The following is a 20,027-nucleotide window of genomic DNA, read 5'->3' as shown; positions in this document are numbered from 1 at the left end:
GTTTGTTCTAAACTTGCCACCTGACAGCCTTATTTAACTCCCCCTACATCTTGGAGATAACTATGAGCACTGATCCCTATCCCCTCTCCCACTTCCTAGCCACACAGAATTTTACATTTCTCCATGGTATTGCTCTTCAGTTATTCTTTTGCCCAGACTGAAGGATCCTGGTCTACTTACTTGCTTTTTCCACACCTTTGGTTTGTGTCCTCCTCTGAACCTTGTCTAATTGTACCTTTGTGAGGTGTGGATTTGCCAGCATTGCATGTTCAAGATGTATATAGCCCATGAAGTGATAAACTGCAGTTATGATGTTCTATTCCGTTCCTAAGACTTTCTAATAGTCTATCTGTTTCATCCAGTGGCAATGCATTTTTGATTGCTCCCATGTCTGTATACCAAGTAAAGCTTTGGCTTCTTTTGCAGTAGCATGAAGTTTTGCTAAAATCCTACTTCTCCCACCTCCATTTTGAAGTGGGGAATGATGCATAAAGTCCGCATGTGAGCATTCAATAACAAGATCATTCTGACTGCTCTCTCCTCCCTCACTGTCTGAATTCTGATGTATTATCTCTCTAACTTCTCCTGATGTATGTCTTCTGGCTTTGCAGGATGCTGGATATCATAGGATGCTTTTGGCTTTAGAAAGAGGACAAACATGAATGTAAGAAGAGCCATACTGGGTCAGCCCCTCCTTTCTTGCTCCTTTGTTAATGGGTACAGACAACAGGGGTCTGGCCACTGCTGCTGTCCTCCTTGCTCTGAGTGGTGCATGCCCTGAAGTTTGCAATCTTTTTCTTCAGCTCTGCCACCATCCGCATCTGGGATTGTCCATCTAAACAGATATGCTAGTGTGAAGGATGGGAAAGGGAGAGGGGTGAAAGACACCTATAGCCCTCACAACCATTGTGCAGCACACCTTAACTGTTGCATGAAGGAAAAAGCAACTGCAGCTGCTATCTTCAGACTTGTTTTATCACTGTCACAGGAAGAAAGTTTTAGGGGTAGAAGGTAATACAGATACTTCATCTCAATGACCCCATGACTTCCCCCTCCCGTATCCTCCCTTCTCTGTATTGTTGTTTAAAAAAAAGCATAAACAACCACCCCAAAAAACCAAACCCCAGTCTTGTTCCACCAACGCAGAACCATATTTCTCTTTCCATCCACCCCCTAGCCTGACTTAAGGCTTTTTCTGTCTTTCTGTGAATTCTCTCCTCTATGTCTCCTAGTTTTGCAATTCTCCTACTCACACTCTTGCCACTATGTGAATGTTTTTTTCTTTTTTGCACTTGTTAGCCACAATGATTCACTCTCATTTGCCTCAATTAAGTAATCACACTACTGTATTTTCGCCTACCAGCTCAGACTGGGAAGGTCATAATCCTCCTTGACACATGAAAATAACATTGCTAACACTCAGGACTACAGCTGACGCTCTGCAGCATCCAGTCTGCCTTGGGGGGGAAAAGGGGATCACCCCATTATGTGTCTGCATCAGGTTCACTCTTACTTAGCCAGGGATCTTAGCTGAGCCCAGAAGCTGATGGGATGGTAAGCCTGTTCTTCCTGGACTTACTCCCCATGGCAGTGAAGGTTGCCAAGATCATACTTGCTCACAGATTGTGGAAAGTGTCTAGTTCTTAACATCTATGCCCAAAGGCCACGCCACCAAAAAGTGTTTGTCAGTAGTCATCTGCCTTCCCTTGTCATTATAGATATTCCTAAGCACACTTCATGCTGAGTGGTGATTTTAGTTCTGGGCCCCTGAGATCATGTCAGAGTAGAGGGATACCAGGCTGTAACTGAAAAACTAAGTATGACTGGAGACCTCTAATCTTATGGATAGATAGCACAAGCTTTGCCTAGACATAGTTGAAAAAAATGGTGGTAGAATAAAACAGAGTTGAGCTGTCACATGATGGATCGATCTTACACCTTGTAGTTTTGTACTTCTTGGTCTTATGGCCTCTGACATCAGGCCTGTCCCTTTAATGGATCGTTTAGCAGTATTGGTTCATGGTTAGGATCAGACTTTTAGCACTTTTACAGCAGAAGGATATGAGCATTAGAGCAACATTTTTGGCTTTTCTGATTCATTTGACAGCAAGAGAGACATGTCTTTTCCCTGGTATAGTGAAGATAGGATGTAAGAAAGGTGCGTGAAAATCTTTACTACAGTTGCATGCTGGGTCTGACTAGTAGAGGAATAGTTTCAGGTATCGTTGGGGAGGTGGCTGGCTTTTCTCCTCAAAGATCCATGCTTTTGTAAGGAGTATTAGAAAAGGAATGGTGACCTTTGGTCCTGGAAGGTTATAGAAACTGAGACACCTTTGCCTGAGAGCCCATCAGATTCTCTCAGCTGTTGGATTGTGAATTGCATTTCACTCAAGAAAAAGTGATCACATCACCTGTGGTTGTATAAGAGAATGGCTATCTTGTACACATCCAGAGCAGGTGTGGGAAGGTAAGAGCTTTGTAAGTGGACCTCTTCCTTTCAGATACAGTCAATACCAGTTATTGTCAGAGCATTTGGGAAAGACTCCCTGTGGGCAACCAGTGCCACTTTGAGCTCTCTCATGCTGACCAAATTATTGGAAGTCTTCCATCATAGGTTTAGTGCTTTCTCCTCAGGCATCCCTTTAGGATACATACAAACATGTATGAGGAGCATTCTCTTGTCAGAAGGGGACCCCTGCCACTTAAGAGGTGTGCCTAATATTTATTTTTCAATACCATGTTAGGGATTACAGTGCAGATTAGAAACGTGAGCAAGAGCAATTTGCCATGCCTGAAGTTTGTGCTGAAAGATTCCATCTGCCTAGATCAGCCCCAAAGAATTCAAGGCTGGAGCATCTGAACAATCCATAACTGGTTTGGGACCTTTTTTTGCCTGATATTTCAGGACTGACTGTGATTTGTTTCCTGAACCTTGGCCAGGAGAAGACATCTGACAAGATGCATCATGACAGTTTAATGGGTAATTTCTGCACAGTTGGCCGCTTCTCTCTGTCTATGAGGTGTCAGCCCAAAACCTGGTATGCCACTACAAAATGTGTAATTAAGCTTTATGTCCTCATGGACATTAACATCTTTAATAGAGAGACATGTTGAGCCTCTTCTTTATCCCACCAGTGGTTTCGATACTCAAGAGTTGGAATTGCACATTGTCTTGTGGAAGTCAATGTGCTCTGATGTGACATGGTCTAGAGCTGGCACATATGTGACAAACCATGCCCTCACTAGCCTACATCTAAATCATCTGAGTCATGAATCCTTGTCCAGTGCTAGGGGGGGAAGGATACCACAAGGGTTCCCTAGTTCCCATTGCTGTGCCACAGTTTGGTTTATCCTATGTATTTTTTTTACTGCTTATCCCTTTCTGTTGTTAAATCTGGCCCAATAGGAAACTCAGGAGCCAGGACAGCCTTAAAGGGGCAAAACTGATCCAGTCTATGCTCTGCCCCTGTTTCAAGGACATTCTCTTGTGACCGATAACCTTCCAAGGGAAAATTCCGTATTTCTTCTCACTGGGGTGCTAAAGATCTCTGCTTACCCTGTGGGTGGGGAAGAGGATCTGATCTACCACTGTAGCTATTGTCTCCCTTCTCTTTCTGGACCCTGGAGAGGTGGAGTGACTGCTGTACATCACAGCTAGTCTGAATGGAATATCCTGCCTTGTGCCTTTCCTGTTACCTCCCAGTGTTTCAGAATGGCCAACGTTTCCTTTATATATGAAGAATTTCCAATGAGACCTATCCAAACTGTGGGTCTCCCACCACCACTTCCGTATGACTTGAAAGCTGCTTTCCAAGTAAGTCCAACTACAGGCACTGTGATAACAGGTTGCTTTCATAGGTTCTTGTCTGCATGTGGTGTAGACCTGTTGGGTATACTGGAGGTTAGTCCTGTCTGGTAGCTTTATCATTTGATCCTAATTTTTAGGTTACAATTAGGTGTACATAACTTTTTTTTCTTCGTGCATGGGTGACAGACATATGCATTACACTCAACTAGTAGAGAGAAATTAGGTCATCTTTCTGAATCAAGGAAGTCTTATGAGATGTTGCTAGTTGGTCATCTACTACCTTTTCCTGTGTTCCCTCATCACTGAGCTCAGCCTTTCCTGAAGTCTCTAGCCTCAAACCCCATCAAATGATTACTCGTAAAATTTTTGAAGAAAACTATAATATTCATGTAGGTACATGCTTCATAATCACTTTCCTTGGTTTTGTGGTCTGTCCAGATGTCAAAAGGCTAGGTCTGTTACTGCAAAGAAAATATGGGAAGTCAGCCTCTATCTACCCTTAGGTCCATGGTATATAAAGAAAAAATTCTTAATAGAGTGGTGTAGGGTTACTGAGCTCTTTATGAAATAACTACTTTTGAAAAACACGTCCAATTACATGAACGATTAGAAGGGAACCAAGAAGAGCCAGGTATGCAGGACAGAGCATACCTGACCAGCCTTCTGTGAGGAGGATGACTTCTTCTATGGATGCAGAGAGGGCAGTGAATGTTCCCTACCTTGACTTTACACAGTCTCTCATAATGTCTTCATAGCTAGATTGGAAAGAGATTGTTTGGATAAGTGGACCACAAGGTTGGTGGCAAATTGTCTGGTTTGCTGGGTGTCAGAGGTTTGTGATCAGCAATGCAAAGTTCAGTTGGTGGCTAGCCACTAGTGGTATCTCTCAGGGAACAGTACTGTAACTAATAGTGTTCAGTGTCTTCATTAAAGACCTGGATGATGGGACAGGCGGACAGAGGACCCTCTCAGCCAGTTCACAGAAGATACCAATTTGCACTGCGCTGCGCTGAAGGGTAGTACTGATACTCAGAGAGACCTTGGTGGGCTTACAGGAACCTCAAGAGGTTCAGCAAAGGCAAGTACAGAGTCTTACACTTGAGATGGAATAAACATGTGGAACAGTACAGGCTGGGGATAAACTAACTACCTGGGGACATTGCTGTGTATTAGTGGTGATCATGAAACAGTAGCGCATCCTTGTGACAAAGAAGCTCGCTGCATGTTGGACTGTATTAGGAAGAGCATAGACAACAGTGCACGGGAAGTACTTATTAGATCACATTAGAAAAGCTGTGTCCAGTACAAGAAAGAAACTGAGGTGAGCCTAGTGGAAGGCCACCAAGATGACTGGGAGCTAGAGCACATGCCATAAGGGGAGAGGAGAAGTGGGTTTCTTTGACCTTGAGAAGGGAAGTATCAGAGGGGATCCTGATTTTGCCTTCTGCTACCTATAAGAAAGACTGAGCTAGACTCTTCTGAGGTGCACAGTGAGGATGTGATGCAATTGAAACAGTCCGCAACAAAGGGAATTGCAGTTAGCTATACGGGAAAAAGTTATCAGCAGGAGGATGTCAAACAATAGTTGAATCTCATCCTTGGAGATAGAACATAACTTGACAGGGCTGAGCAACTTGAGCAAGCTGATGTGAGTTTGAAACTGCATCAGACTTGAAGGTAAGTCCTGCTTTGAGTAGGGGGTGGACTAGATGATTGCTTGAGTTCTCATGCAACTTAAACTTCTGAGTTCCAGGCTCTGAATCTGTAGCACCTCCTGCTAAAACTCTTGCTGTGTTCCTTATTTGATGCCCTGTGTAAATGAAGGATCTCTTGTCATCTTCCTCCTGGCTCTGCCAAGTTAGCTGTTCTTGGGCCCAGCAGAAGGAAACTCAGTATGGAAGACTTGCAGTGACTTGTGGAAACTTCTGGTCCCTAATAATATTGTGTCTGCAGGCAGAGGATCCCTAGACAGGATCCAGTAACTCTTTGCATGACTTCTGGGAGCAGTAGTTGTTGTTGGGACTGTTTTGTGTGGTTTCCCATTCCACTTTCCTACTGGTAAAGCTTTTACCTTTCATCAGAAATATAAATGGTTCAGAGAAAGCTGAGAAGGCTCAATAAGACCATGGAATAGCATGAGAATAATGGCAGCTGAGGACACTAACATCCTTAAGCCTGTGAAAAAAAGACCCTACAGGGAATACAGTAGAGGTCTGTAAAATCCCGAATGGCCTGCAAAGTCAAATGCAAGAGTTACAGAAGTTATATCAGAAAGTAACAAAAGTTGTTTTAACTCTGTGGGTCCTTGATGGCATGAAAGAATGCTAAGAATAAGACAGGTGAACTTCTAATTTTAGCATGTGGTTTCTTACTCTGGACTGCTTCAGTATCAAAGCAGTGACAGAAGCAGTACCAATTTTTAAATGGCTTCAGAAGATACCAGTCCCTGACACTGACATGTACATCATAAAGAATCAGAAACTGTGATAAACACTGTGATTAATGGACAGATGGGTGAGGATGATCTAATGAGCAGAAGTCAGTATGGCTTTTATTAAAGGCATCTGTCTACAAATGTATGGAGTTCTTGGAAGAAGTCTTTGAGGATGTGGGGATATTAATTTCTAAAAGGCATTTGACAGTAATCCCTGCCAAATCAACAGTCAGAAAGCAAATATAATCCTAAGAATATTTAGAGTAGTATTAGAGGGTAAACAGAAAATATCATTATACTACCATGTAAATCTGTGTGAAGCATACTCTTAAATACTGTGTGTAGTTCCATTCCTGCATCTCAGTAAGGGTATCTTGAAATCAGGGAAGTTGTAGGGAACAGTAACAAGGAGGTTAGAGATAGTCTTTCTGTATCTGGAAGTGAATCTAATTAGACTAGTACAGTACACTTTGAAAAAGAGGACTGACATGTACATGACATCTTTAAAATCAAAGGTGGAATGGCAAGTATGATTGTTTTCTGTTGCTTCTGATATGAAAATGAGGAACTGCCAAATGAAATTAACAGATGGCAGGTTTGAATGAGCAAAGAAGATAGTTCACATAATTGATGCATTCTTTGCCATAAAATAGATGTAGTCCAAAAGATTATGTATTCAATAAGTCACTAGGAAAATTCATGAGAAAGCACACATCTAAGGTTACTAAATACCAGAAATGCATTTACTAAAAGCAAGACTGTAACCCTTTAGTTACTCACATCAGTTCTAAGAAATTCCCTGCCAACAGCAGCAGCCCAACTCCTATTTCTATCAGTGGTGAAAGGGGCCATCATGACATGAGGCTAACAAGCAGAAACAAAATCTGTCACAACAGTAAAATCCTTTTGAAATCAAAGAAGCTGCTACTGCCGCCATGTCACAACCACTCTGTGGAGAGGAGTTCCTTGGTCTGACGAACAGTCCACCCTGGGAATTCCTTTAATCAAACATAATGCTATCACAGGACTGGAGCACCTAATTCTAGTATTCTAGGTCACAAAAAGGAGGAAAAAGATGGCACAACGGAAAGCTGCAAATAGGCATTGTACTGAAGTTTGGAAGGTAGTAGGAAATGCCAGGGTTTCCTGGCCTTCTGATCATGCTCATAAACAGAACTGGAGTACGAACAAATAGGGGGGTTTGTTCATGGTAATTTTTATTCATAACTTAGTGCTAATTCTATGCCATAAACCAAATGTATTTCTCACCATATTTTCTCTCTGTATAGACTTTAGACTGAATCCTCTCAGTTCTGCATTACTTAGCTAAATAATTTTATTAGAAATGCAGGACCTCACATACGGCTGTGTTGGCCTATAGCATCCAGTTTCCCTTTGACAGCAGAATATCAGATTCCCCTGGGTGACACACTGATGCATGAAGCACTGTTGCCAGTAGTTTCATTCTCTCCTAAAGAATATCTGTTCTTATAAAGCAAGAAACATTAAGCCATGTCAGCATGAGCATTTGTATCTGCGATCTTACAAAGAAAATTGTATCATCCCTTTTACAGTTTTCTTTTTTTCTGCAGACAAATGTGGCAGGCCACATTGTGCATAGGGTTATCATAGGGCTCCTGACCAAGCTGTATTTGAGCCAGAGACTGCAACAAGTCTAAATCCTAGGACTGTGTTTTCCTGTTGTGTTTATGTCTTCTGACAGCCCATGAACTCTACATATTAAATGTACTATTCTGCATATATCTAATCTACAGGAAAGCTGAGCTAAAGTTAAAGCTTTAGAGTAACAAGCCAACTGCATGATTTCATCAAATCAGGGTCAAAATTTTGCATGTACTTCTTTTGTAGATCTAAAGACATTTCCGTTACCAAGCCAAAACCAGCCTGAGAAACAACTGACACAATTTTATTACATTTGCTTTCATTTCTTGGTACCTTTCATAGGCAAGATGGAGATTATAAGATGCACTTGGTCCTCATGCCCATACTTCAGATTTTTTCTGGGAGCCACCCTCAGCTACTTAACATAAATTGTTTTTGTAAATTTATTCCAGCTAATCATGTCCGTTTTCGAGAACAGCATGAAAGAAAGAGGCATCACTGAAAATGAAGCTTTTGACTGGGAGAAAACTGGTACAGATATCTTGTTGTCTACTAGCACCTCCACTCCACCGCAGCAAAACACGAGGCAAACAGCAGCCATGTTTGGGTGAGTATTGCGGTTGCACCAGTCAGAGCGCAGACATTCTCAATAACAAGCTCAGTAACAAGTTAATTTTTGAAAGATTTTAAGGCCACTATGATCCTGGGAAGTTGGAGCTGCATGCCAGCTACCATTTGATTTGACTTTATACATATATAAAACATATATCTAAGGTGGTGGAACCCAGTTTCAGACCCTTGCTGTCCTGAAAACACATTTTCTACAAGGGTTGGAGTCACATTAAGGGATGTCTGGGGACCTTTGGCCAGGATTGATGGAGCCCATATGCTTGTGTATTTTGCATATTACATGGCACATGGCTGGAGCTTCTGTGAGAGCCCCTACTGTGCGGCCCTTGTTGCCTTCCTGTGGGGTGGGTTTGTGATTGGTAGTGAGCTGAACATAGAATGCATGCACTGCTCACAACTTGAACACCACTTCTTGACCTTTACAAGGTGTGTTTCATGAGCTTGGTGCTCAGAGATGGAAATGAGTCCAGATGAAAGTTGATAAGTTTGAGGAAGCTGACATTAAGGGATAACAATAATCCTTAGTAATATTATAGAAGACAAAAGCTGTAAGATCTATTAAGCCTCATTTCCTCATGCAATGAGGGGAAGTTTCTTCTAAGCTAAATACTGTGTAATGGACACAAACAACAGTTATCAAGGGTCCCAAGATGCTTTCACTGATCCATCCCACTGTCTTTTTGACTGTATGTTAGACAGAATCCTGCTGTTCTATTTCATGTTGTCATTTCTGGCATAATGTTGAACTGCCTATTTTTTCAACAGGGTAATACCCTAAAAACTGCTAAGGAATTTCTGTAGGCCAATGTGATACACCTCCTCCTTTAAGTACTAATAATTGTACCTTTCTTCTTGTCTCTTCCATAGAGTGGTTAATGTCACTCCGGTACCTGGGGACTTGCTTCGTGAGAACACTGAGGATGTCCTACAGGGCGAACATCTGAGTGATCAAGAGAATGCTCCTCCCATCCTGTCAGGCCGGCCAACAGAAGGTCTTGGTCAGACTCCAAACACTGCTTTCAATGAGGCTGAAGTTTGGGAAGAGACAGATGTGAATCGCAACAAACTCAGGATCAGCATCAGCAAAGTAAAGAACATTTATTTATCTTCTGTGGCTGTTAGATTTAAGGCAATGGATTCATAGACTGCTAGAAGCTGCCTGTATCCACTGATGTAGCATCCTACATAGTGCAGCCCAAAAAGCACTGTGGAATTTCCCTGTGGAAATGGGAAATTACAAACAATTTTTTTTTTATCTTTATGCAAATTACATCTTAGGGGCCAATAATGCTAGAGCGAATATTTTGTACAATTTTTATATCATTATCTAGGATCTTGATACTTCAGGCAATGGGATTCTAGTCCTTTCACAGCTGATGCAATATCAGGAATGTCCCAGGTTTGGAAATTATAAACCAAAATTTTATTGTGTCCTGACCTCTTGGGTAAATAAATTTCATCAGAGATGTCCTCATAAGCTGTATTTTTCTACATCATGAATCATCACTGATTTTTTTTCTTTTCTGATTTTTTAACTTTCTAAGCGTAGCAGAATCTATAAAGGGCAATGATGGTTTCACCCCTGTGAAGAGTGAGAGAAACTATCAAGATTCTCGTATTTCTGAATTCCAAGATCGTATTAGACTTTTTGGCTTGCATAAAGTTTATACTTCATCTGGTTTTCCTCATAATCCCTAAGATGTTTCTTAGTACTTTCTTGTAAATGTTACCTAATTTCTTGGAGGCATCCCCATTGAATGATGATTGCATAGTAAATGTTAGTTATGAGAATCTATCAGTTAGTTTATTTGTTAGATCAACTTATATATTATAAGTAAATCAGTATTTGTTGTGTTTATCTCAATTGTTATTTAAAAATTGGAATGTCTCATGGCATGACATCGGATACATACAGAATCTGTTAGCAGAGAAACCTTCATAAAACAGACTTAAAATACTATCGAGGCGTATCAGATTCACTTCACAAACCTGCTTTTAATGGACATTTGTGGACTAGCATGTTAAATCTGCCAGTCTTCTGGGCCTGACCAGGATTCATTTCAGTCTCTACTGGCACAAAGTTACTCCTTTTTAGTCCTGTAGATATCTCCACTGTTCTTAGTCTTATTAGAAAACATTATTCATGGCCAAGAAATAATCTCATCTAACTTGCTTAAAATTCTCCAGTGTAAATAATTTGGATCAACGTGTTACCTGTATGTAGCATGACCAGCGGCATTCCCTAATACTGAGAATTATAAACCAAGTTAAAATCACTTCTTCATCTCTCACTGGTAAACTGTGTGTATTCACAGAAGTTCTCATCTGAAGGCACACTATATAGATTCATATATGAAGTCATGGCTTTCAGTCTGCTGTATAAGCAATTAAGAAAAGTAGGTATTACAGAATCACAGAATCATCTAGGTTGGAAAAGACCTTGAAGATCCTCTAGTCCAACCATTAACTTAACATTGACAGTTCCCAACTCCACCATATCCCTCAGCGCTATGTCGACCCGACTCTTAAACACCTCCAGGGATGGGGACTCCACCACCTCCCTGGGCAGCCCATTCCAACGCCTAACAACCCCTTCTGGAAAGAAATGCTCCCTAATATCTAGTTTAAACCTTCCCTGGAGCAATTTGAGGCCATTCCCTCTTGTCCTATCACTTGTTACTTGGTTCAATAGACTCATCCCCAGCTCTCTGCAACCTCCTTTCAGGTAGCTGTAGAGGGCCATGAGGTCTCCCCTCAGCCTCCTCTTCTCCAGACTAAACCCCCCCAGTTCCCTCAGCCGCTCCCTGTATGACCTGTGCTCCAGACCCTGCACCAGCTCTGTTGCCCTTCTCTGGACACACTTGAGTAATTCAATGTCCTTTTTGGCGTGAGGGGCCCAAAACTGAACACAGGAATTGATGTGCGGCCTCACCAGTGCCGAGTACAGGGGTGAGATCCCTTCCCTGTCCCTGCTGGCCACACTATTGCTGATGCATGCAAGAAAAGCCTGGTAGGGGGGGACTGTTCTGTTTTCACAACACACAAAAAAGAGTATTACAGTAAAATCCTGGTAACTCTTACATGTTTTTCTGTTCGTTTGAACCACCAGGTGCCATGATACTCATCAGCCAGACTGAGATGTGCACAAGGGAGTCCTAAATGTTTTTTCTGCGTGCTAGTTGTACATCGTGTCTTAAGTACCCAGCACAGTCATTCACATGCCCTGTCATAACAGCGGCTAGAGGCAGGAGAGGTTTCTACAAGATCCACAGCATGACCAGGTGACTCTTGTGCCAAGGGATATGCTATTCCTTATCAGTTTACCAGTAAAGGAGCTTAAGGAGTTAGTCAGCATGCCAGTGAGCACTTCAGTTCTGACAAGCTCTGTAGCTACGCAGCAGTCTATGATATAGTGCCCACGGCACCATACTCTCCAAAGCTAAAGAAGTCTGTCCTTTCTGTGAGGGTTGTTATCTTTAGTCTAACTCTTGCCTGCCCTTTCGCTCTGCTAGGCTTGTTATCTTTAGTCTCACTGTTCTCTGAGAGAAAATCAGTTTTTATTTAAGTCACAGTCACCACACGGAGGAAAAAAGGAGGCTGCACATTTGATATGTAAGGGCACAGCTTCACCTCTGCTTGTAATCTCAGGCATCCTGTGTATCTTTCAGAACTGCAAGGGCAGCTGGTGTGTAAAACACCCTTCTGCTATTCACAGCTTCACCATCCTTTATCTTCAGTCTTATAGCACTAGAAGTAACTCTGGCTCTCCTTGTTTTGCTCTTTGTATTTAGGTGATGAGTAAATCTTGCCATGTTTTGTCTCCCCAGTACCTCTCTAAGGTTTCTTTGTTTCTCTGTTCACACAGAGAAACTGATCTCTGAAACATCTGATCTCTGTTCAGATCTTCTGTCCCACTTTTCCCATTTCTGTTCTAAGGACAGTTTCCTTGCTTACTGTCACTGACCTTTCTAAATCTTCCTTCTGGTTCTCCTTCCTCCACTGGATCAAAGTTCTCACTCAGTGTTTTTCAGAAGCTTCTTCCTCCTCTCCTACACCCTCCCCTAATTCTCTGCTCTTGGATTTTACCAAGTTGCCTGTCACCCTACAGTTACATCAACACTTTGCTCCTTTCACAAACACATTTGACCTTCCTTTGTCACTAACCTTCTCCTGGCCTGAATGGATTACAGATTAAATCATTATAATCTATTCTGCTTTTCCTGTAATGCCTGAAAGTTCTCCTCCACTCTCCCTAGCTGCAAAGGCTCCTTAGTTATGCATTCCAAAGCCAGCCTGGATGGTTTAGATCTGCTAATTTACACACACTGGCTGACTTGCCATATATACTGCATGTACATGCACAAAGGCAGCTGTCTTGATCAGCGGCATTTTACTAAGCAGCCTGCTTACATTCAGCGCCTCTAGCGTTAACAGAGGACAAGTGAATGTAGGGCACGCTGTAGAAAAGGGTAAACACTCTCCATACTAGGAACCTGCACTGGCATCTCAATGCACATCTCACACAATGCACATCCCTACACAGAGCTGATGTTGCATGGCTGGCAGCACAACAGGGTTGAATGCAAACTCTAGACTGCTGTTGTAGCCCTTGGACCATTCTGCCTCTATGCTTTTGCCTAAGCAGGTCATCTCTTCTAAGGGGAAGCAGCATAGTGGAAGGTAGAAGGCAGCTGTACCTACTTTTGCTCCTTTGTCTGCTGCTAAATTTAAAAAAAAAAAATCAAATTCACTAAGGCCATATGAAAACAGAAAATATGTACTGGTAGAGTATGAACACTCAATGCTCAAAAGCGTCCATGAGCACGTTCAGGTCCCTGCATGCCCTTGAGTCTGTGGAAAGCTCTTACAGATGTGGTTGAGTATATGTCCTGGAGGACTTTGTTTAGAGGACCAAGATTTAAAAAACAAAAAACCTCAAACCACCCTGGGAATTAGGAGATGGCTTAGTCATATCATCAGAAGTAAAAGTATGTACATTGCAGTATAATGCATGGATCCTGCATAGATGAATATTGACAAACAAGGGCTCTTAGACATATTGGATAAGCAATTAGGATTTGTGTATGCCATAGGTTAGCCCATGTAACTCCTGTGGATCAACTATTCAGGGTAATTGCAATGCAAAGACCACCTTGTAAACACAGTTAAATAGTTGAATTGATTTAAAATCCATACCTTGTTTTAATACTAGATAATTGCCAGGGCATATGGTCCCTTGCATTCCTTCAAACATTGCTTACGTAGACTGTGAAAATGCAGTTCAAAGTGTATCCCTGAAGAAATCACAGAGCAACAGTGAAGGATGGGAACTCAATGTCTTTGGTCAGATTTTGAGGTTCTTTGTCTTTACCCCCTACAGACTCAGTGCATGGTGGAAGAGGAGCAGAGAAATGGTGTCTGCCCCAGTTCTCCTGTCCGAGTGCCTCCGGAGTCCCCTACTGCACAAGTGCGCTCCCTAAGATACCGCCGTATGAACAGCCCAGAGTCAGAACGCCTCTCCACTGCTGATGGCAAAGCAGATCTACATGAAAGAAGGTTTGCTCACCCTCTGTAGCGTCCTACTGCTTTTAGCGGTGTCTTGAGGATTGACTGTTGAGACCAACCCAACCATTAGGCACTGGAAGTTCATTATTGGGTGGAGGGGTTCATGGGCTTTATGATCTTTCTGATGAGACACTCGTGTCTGTTAGTAAGGAGAGTTATTGGAAGTGATTCTCATCCTGTTCCTGGATGGGAAGAACTCCACAGATGGAAGGAAGGACTTTTGTCAGAAGGAAGGCAAAGCATCAAATCAGAGATAATGTAAACAGTCACAAAGCTTTTGGCTGTCCTGAGGTGGAAGGGAAGAATGGATCTTGTTAGGATACATACAGGGATACATGTATTCTGAGGGCTGGCCGGCAGATCCCAGTCTGGTGGGTTTCATTATTTCATTATTTTTCATTAACAGTAATAATAATTTTTCAGCATATGGCATTGCACTTGTTTGCATGTGAAAAGTACACATTACACCCTGATTTTGAGGGCAACAGGAATACCTTCTCTCAGATCCACAGGAAAGAAATAAACAAAAAACCAAGAATAATAAAAATAATGGAAAGAAATTTTTTTAAGTATTGTATGCTGGAGAACACATGTGTTGCAAGACATCAGTCCTTACTGCTGGTAACCCCCTTCATATCCTTTGTTACTCTGTCTTCCCATTGAAAGTCAGGGCACAGACTGTGGTTGAAGGACATGCTGGTGAAATGGCCCCCCTAAAAAAGGTAGGGGAGAGACAGGCCGCCTTCTCAGAGAAAATCTGACAGTCTTCAGCCAAGAGGAACAGTCACAAGGATACGGTACCTGGAAATGAAGGAGGATCAAAAAGAATTTGAGAGATGATGAGCCCCTAGCACTACCCCCAGTTTGCTAGGTACTGATTCATTCTGGGTGGCTGGGGGAAGCTGTAATGCTTCCCTATAATTCAAGAAAGACTGTTTGTGTTGCTATTAATAATTTAGGGTTTGGATAACAAATCTTGTGTCTTACTACCTCTTCTTTTTCTTGCTCAGAAGAAAGGTTCTTTAAAATAGGAAGGGAAAAAAGCCATTTAGAAGAGTCAGCAACACTCATCCTGTATATTCATGGAATGCTTTTAACTCCTTCCTTTATTTCTCTGACTCTTCCTTGTCCACTCAGCATCATGCTATCTTAATATAGAAAATGTGTATTATACAAAATGCATCCCTTTCTCCTGTCTTCCTCCCTCAGCTCCTGATTTAAAAATCAAGATCTTTTTTCATCTTCCAAGTAGCCTGCACCAAGTATGGTGCAAATACAATCCCACTCTGCCACACAGTCTTCTCTTTACTCTGTTTTTGTCTTTTCCCAGCACAGACCTGACTCCCAGGACTGGGAAATTCTTTTGACTTTCTGGAGTAAATTCTTCTACTCCAGGAGTCTCTCCTCTGCTGGAGAATGGATGAAGACATTGGCTAAATCTAGAATTTATTTTATTTTTTTAGCAACAGCTTTTTATAAAATCCAGTTCTTCTTCACACACATAGGCCATTTTTCATTCTTAGTTTGCATACTTAGTGTTCCGTATTCACACTAACATATTTTTAAGACTAGCAATTATAGCCTTGCTTCTTTCAGATCCATTAGATGGCTTTTGCTAAGATCTTTGGTTTTGCTCACAATTTTCTCTTCATCAGCCTTTGGTTCACCTCCTCTGATTCCCCTTTCTTCAACAAAAATTTTTCAGTTTTGCTTATAATTCTGTCTCAGCTCTGGCTTTCCACTGTGTTAAGAGACCCAGTTTTGCTTAGCAATGTTTGGTCACTTCTTTGTTTGCCCTCATTTCTCACATTCAGAAGGCTTTTCCCAGAAGAGTCTGCAAGGCTCCTATATGGTCCTTGTTGAAATCATTTTGTAAAACACTGCAGCTGTGTCTTTTTCTGGGCAGCAAACACTTTGGTGTTGTGTAGCAAGCTGCCAGCCTCTGTGATAGACAAGAAGTAAAGCAAGCAACAGGAGCAGGCCAAATGGCAAGCATGGATCATAACACTGTGGAGCAGAAAGACAGAAATGCTACTGGCTTTTCCAGCTGAGATGCTGGCAGGACCATTGGGGCACAGAGAGCTTCCAGGGCCTCTTTGAAAGATGTTTCTGGATGGCTGCAGAAGCTGCTGCTAATTAGACTGTGAGCCACTGAACATTACACTACCTTCGTAAAAGGATACTTCCCATATTTCCTTCCTGCTGCTCCAAAGTATTTTGGGGTCACCTATGCCCAGTGGGATCAAAGATTCTTGCTGTCTTCGAAGAACTCATGTTGCCACCTTAGAAGTCTCATTACCACCGTAGAGATAGCACAGTGCAGCTGAAGAGGTTATAGAAACCCAGCAGAGACACTGTTAAGTCAGACAGTAGATTTAGGGGTGGTTTGGGGTGGGATTTTTTTCACAAACCAATAGAATTTACTAAAGGAGAAAGAGTATATTGGCAGTGTTGGGGAAAACTGGTTATCATCATGTCATCTTACAAGGAAGAGAGATGCTGAATTGTCTGTCATACTGAAGGGGGAACATATTTATGCCATTGTAGGTTCTAAAGAAATATTTTTGCTTAAGCTTATCTTTCTGAAGCGTATCAAGAAATGAGTGAGAAGGACTATACAGGTTTTCTTTCTCTCAACTCTTATGATCCCTATCTTTAACCACAAACCTGATGTATTTTTAATAGCTTCATGTTCTGTCTTTAGATCTCGAATGGATTTACCTGGCTCTCCATCACGGCTTGTGTGCTCCTCCCAGCCAGCCCAGATGCTGTCCATTGATACTGGCCAGGCTGACCGGCAGGCAAGTGGTAGGATGGATGTGTCTGCGTCGGTGGAACATGAAGCCCTCAGCAATGCTTTCCGCTCAGTGCCACTTGCAGAGGAGGAGGACTTTGATAGCAAGGAGTGGGTTATCATTGATAAGGAGACAGAGCTGAAGGACTTTCACCCAGGCGCTGAGCCAAGCACCTCTGGAACCACAGATGAGGAGCCTGAGGAACTAAGACCTATTGAAGAGGGTGAGGAGAGAAGGCGCTTGGGTGCAGATGCTGCGGTCAGGCCAAAGATGCATGATGGGCGAAGTCGGGGTATGCAGCCTGTGACTGAGGAGGACAGTTCCCACAGACATGAAGGACCTTCTCAAACAGTATCTGACAGTAAACACGAACAGCAGACAGGAAGTCTAGCCCACTCCCCCCTACATTCAGCACCAGCTATCCGACAAAGGAGACGAGAATCTGAACCTACTGGTCCTCAGAGACAGGTAAGATCTCTGGGTCTGTATCTTGTTGTCTAGCATAGCATCATCTTAGGAAACCTCAGCTGTGCTGGAGAAGTCTGTGTTTCCAAGCACGGATGCTCTTGTGAAACTCTTTCTGACAGTGCTATATATAAGTAAATGTGAACACCTTAGAAGTGCTCCCTATAGCTAGTAAAGTTGTCCCCTATTAAGGACACACTGTTATCAAGATCTTTCAGCTGTTTTGGCACAGAGACAAGAGGAGAGCACAGTTGTGTTCGTGGGTATCTTTAATCAGTTCTCTTATTGCTCTCCCATGGTGTTGTTAGTAATGGCTTAGTTGTATGGAGGTGTCAATAGCAAATCTCCTCCACGTATTTTCTCAGCAGCAACAGCAGTGTATGGCAAGAGAATGCCCTCAAATGTAATCACACATCAGCACTGGGCAGGCCTGTAACAATGCAAATCATAAAAGAACTCCCTGAAATTAAACTTTCTCCTAAATACCCAAAAAACCCCTCAGGGTAACCAACACACACATCCTGTCAACCTTACTTTAGTGACTGGCATTGTTGTTACCAGTTATTTACTCACAGAAAAATTCTTTAGGTACCATGTTTTTTCCAGATAGTTGTAGACGGCTTTTTTCTTTCAGTTTTACTTTTTTCTGTGGTCCTCTGAATATATAAAGAAGCTTGGTTTTTAGTGGGAGGTGATTTATTAGATCACCTGGCAAAACATGATATACTGCTAGGCTCAGAATTCCTCTGTCATATCTAATCTTCATTTCTCAGACATTCAGAAGAAGACTGTCCCAGAGCGTTCACTGTAAGAGACAATAAAATTATTCTCCTGAGGGCTTTTTGCATTTGTATGTTAATGAAGATCTCTCATGCGCATGGGATCCATAAGTGCAGCAAAGAGCAGTCGAGAGTCTTGGGTCATGCACACAGTGATACCCTCCTAAGGCAGGCATTCATGCAGCCCGCTTGTTCCCCTCTGGAAGATGGTAACTCCACCTCCCATTTCCTCTTGAGTTTTTTCTGTAAGGGAGTGTTCACTGGACTGGAGCATGTTAAAAGAACATCTTTCCATTCAGGCCTTGCCCGGATTGTTCTCTTCTCTGGATACTGGACACGTACAAGAAAAAAAAAACTATTAGTTTTGGCAGCAAAACATGAATGATGATACAAGAAACTATATTAGAAAACCTAAACCAAATCTGTGCCCACCAGGCAAGGAGTTCCTTGCTAAGGTGTATGAGGCTAACACATTTACAGGAAAGATAGGAATACTGACAGCAGGCACTAGTGGGGCTGTCCTGCTGAGCATGGAATAGTAGCAGTCCATGCTTCTCATGGAAATTGCAGTGGAAGTTGCAAGATTTCTAGGTGGAGGTGTTTGCTGTATAAAGCCAATATGTTGAATGCCCCAGATACCTAGAGACTGTATAGGCAAGACTGGCGGAGTTGAAAGGATCTGTGTGTGAATTTGTTGTATTAGGCTGTTAGTGCAAGATGTACAAGGTCTGCAAGATGTGATGATATATGGCAAGAGCCATCTGGAAAGAACTGACTGTAAGAACCAACAGGGACACTTCACTGACAGATTTAGCATAGCTAAAGAAGGCTAGAGGTGCCTTCTTGGCCATAGCACATAATACTGCTGTGTGAAGTGACTGGGAGAGTTGAGTATGATGCAGATGAAGGCTGCTTATCGCTGCATAGTGATACTTAAAAAGCAGGCAAAAAAGGGAAATCAATGGGATTGTGGGTGGTCACTGCTAATATATTAGACAGACTTGGTTCTCTAGCAGGCTGTGCATTTTTTTGCTCCAGTGTTCTGAAATGCCCTCTAGTTAATCCTGGGCCTAGCTTTGTACATAGATACCAACAGTGGACTTCTTTGGCTGGCCAGGATTTAGTTGTGCTTCCTTTGATGTCTGGATCCTTTAGTTGCCTCTATATACACAGCTTTGCAGTGACATTCATAGTTTTCCATTTGCTGGCACAAAAACATCTGCTAACTCTCAAAGGAAAAGTTACTTTGTGCCTAAAGGAAAGCAGAAAACTGTTCTGCTTAGGTACAGCACAAACAGAGGGACAGTTGGTTGGGACGCTATTAAGAAGTTGACCAAGGACTTAACTAATGAAAATACTGAAGGCCTCACTAGCAATGACAGATGTTTCCTGTAGCTCAGGCTTGGGCTTCCTCTGGGCTTGATTGAAACTGTGATTAGATTGTGTGTGTGTGAGTAAATCTTCCTTATCTTTGAATATAAACTGGACCTTTAAGATAGGTAAAAGTGAATGCAGAACTAGCATGATAGGTCATAGGCCTTGTATCGATTTGGGGCCCCATTCTGGTCTCCCAAAAACTGGTGATCATCCATTGGTGTCAGTAGAGCATTAACTGAAAGTAAATGGTTAATCCCTGCTCTGATGCTTTCTTCTGTTCCTCCATTCTTTGGCTCCATTATATAAGCCATTACTTGTTACTGGCGAAAAGACTGTAACCTCTAGATTATCACAGAATCACAGCATGGTAGAGGTTGGAAGGGACCTCTAGAGATCATCTAGTCCCAACCCCTGCTCCAGGATGGATCAACTAGAGCAGGTTGCTCAGGACGGTGTCTAATCAGAATATCCCTGAGCATGAAGACTCCACAACCTCTATGGGCAACCTGTTCCAGTGTTTAACCACCCTTACGGTAAAAAAAATTGTTAAT

At 42.3% G+C, this 20,027-nt stretch overlaps 1 protein-coding gene across 4 annotated transcripts in view; it reads left to right on the top strand.

Annotated features, from left to right (window-relative positions):
* Positions 1-20,027, top strand: part of TTBK1 (tau tubulin kinase 1) — a 133,579-nt gene that overhangs the window by 78,946 nt on the left and 34,606 nt on the right. For all 4 annotated transcript variants that reach the window (XM_074901775.1, XM_074901688.1, XM_074901861.1 and 1 more), the window contains 4 exons: positions 8,318-8,472; positions 9,363-9,582; positions 13,876-14,051; positions 16,765-17,323. In XM_074901775.1, coding sequence (XP_074757876.1) covers positions 8,318-8,472; positions 9,363-9,582; positions 13,876-14,051; positions 16,765-17,323 — 1,110 coding nt within the window. The remainder of the gene's footprint in view (positions 1-8,317; positions 8,473-9,362; positions 9,583-13,875; positions 14,052-16,764; positions 17,324-20,027) is intronic.

The sequence above is a fragment of the Athene noctua genome, chromosome 1 (assembly GCF_965140245.1).
Source record: "Athene noctua chromosome 1, bAthNoc1.hap1.1, whole genome shotgun sequence".
NCBI lineage: Eukaryota > Metazoa > Chordata > Aves > Strigiformes > Strigidae > Athene > Athene noctua.
The sequence above is the reverse complement of the archived record's forward strand: the minus strand, read 5'-3'. Positions and strand labels throughout refer to the sequence as shown.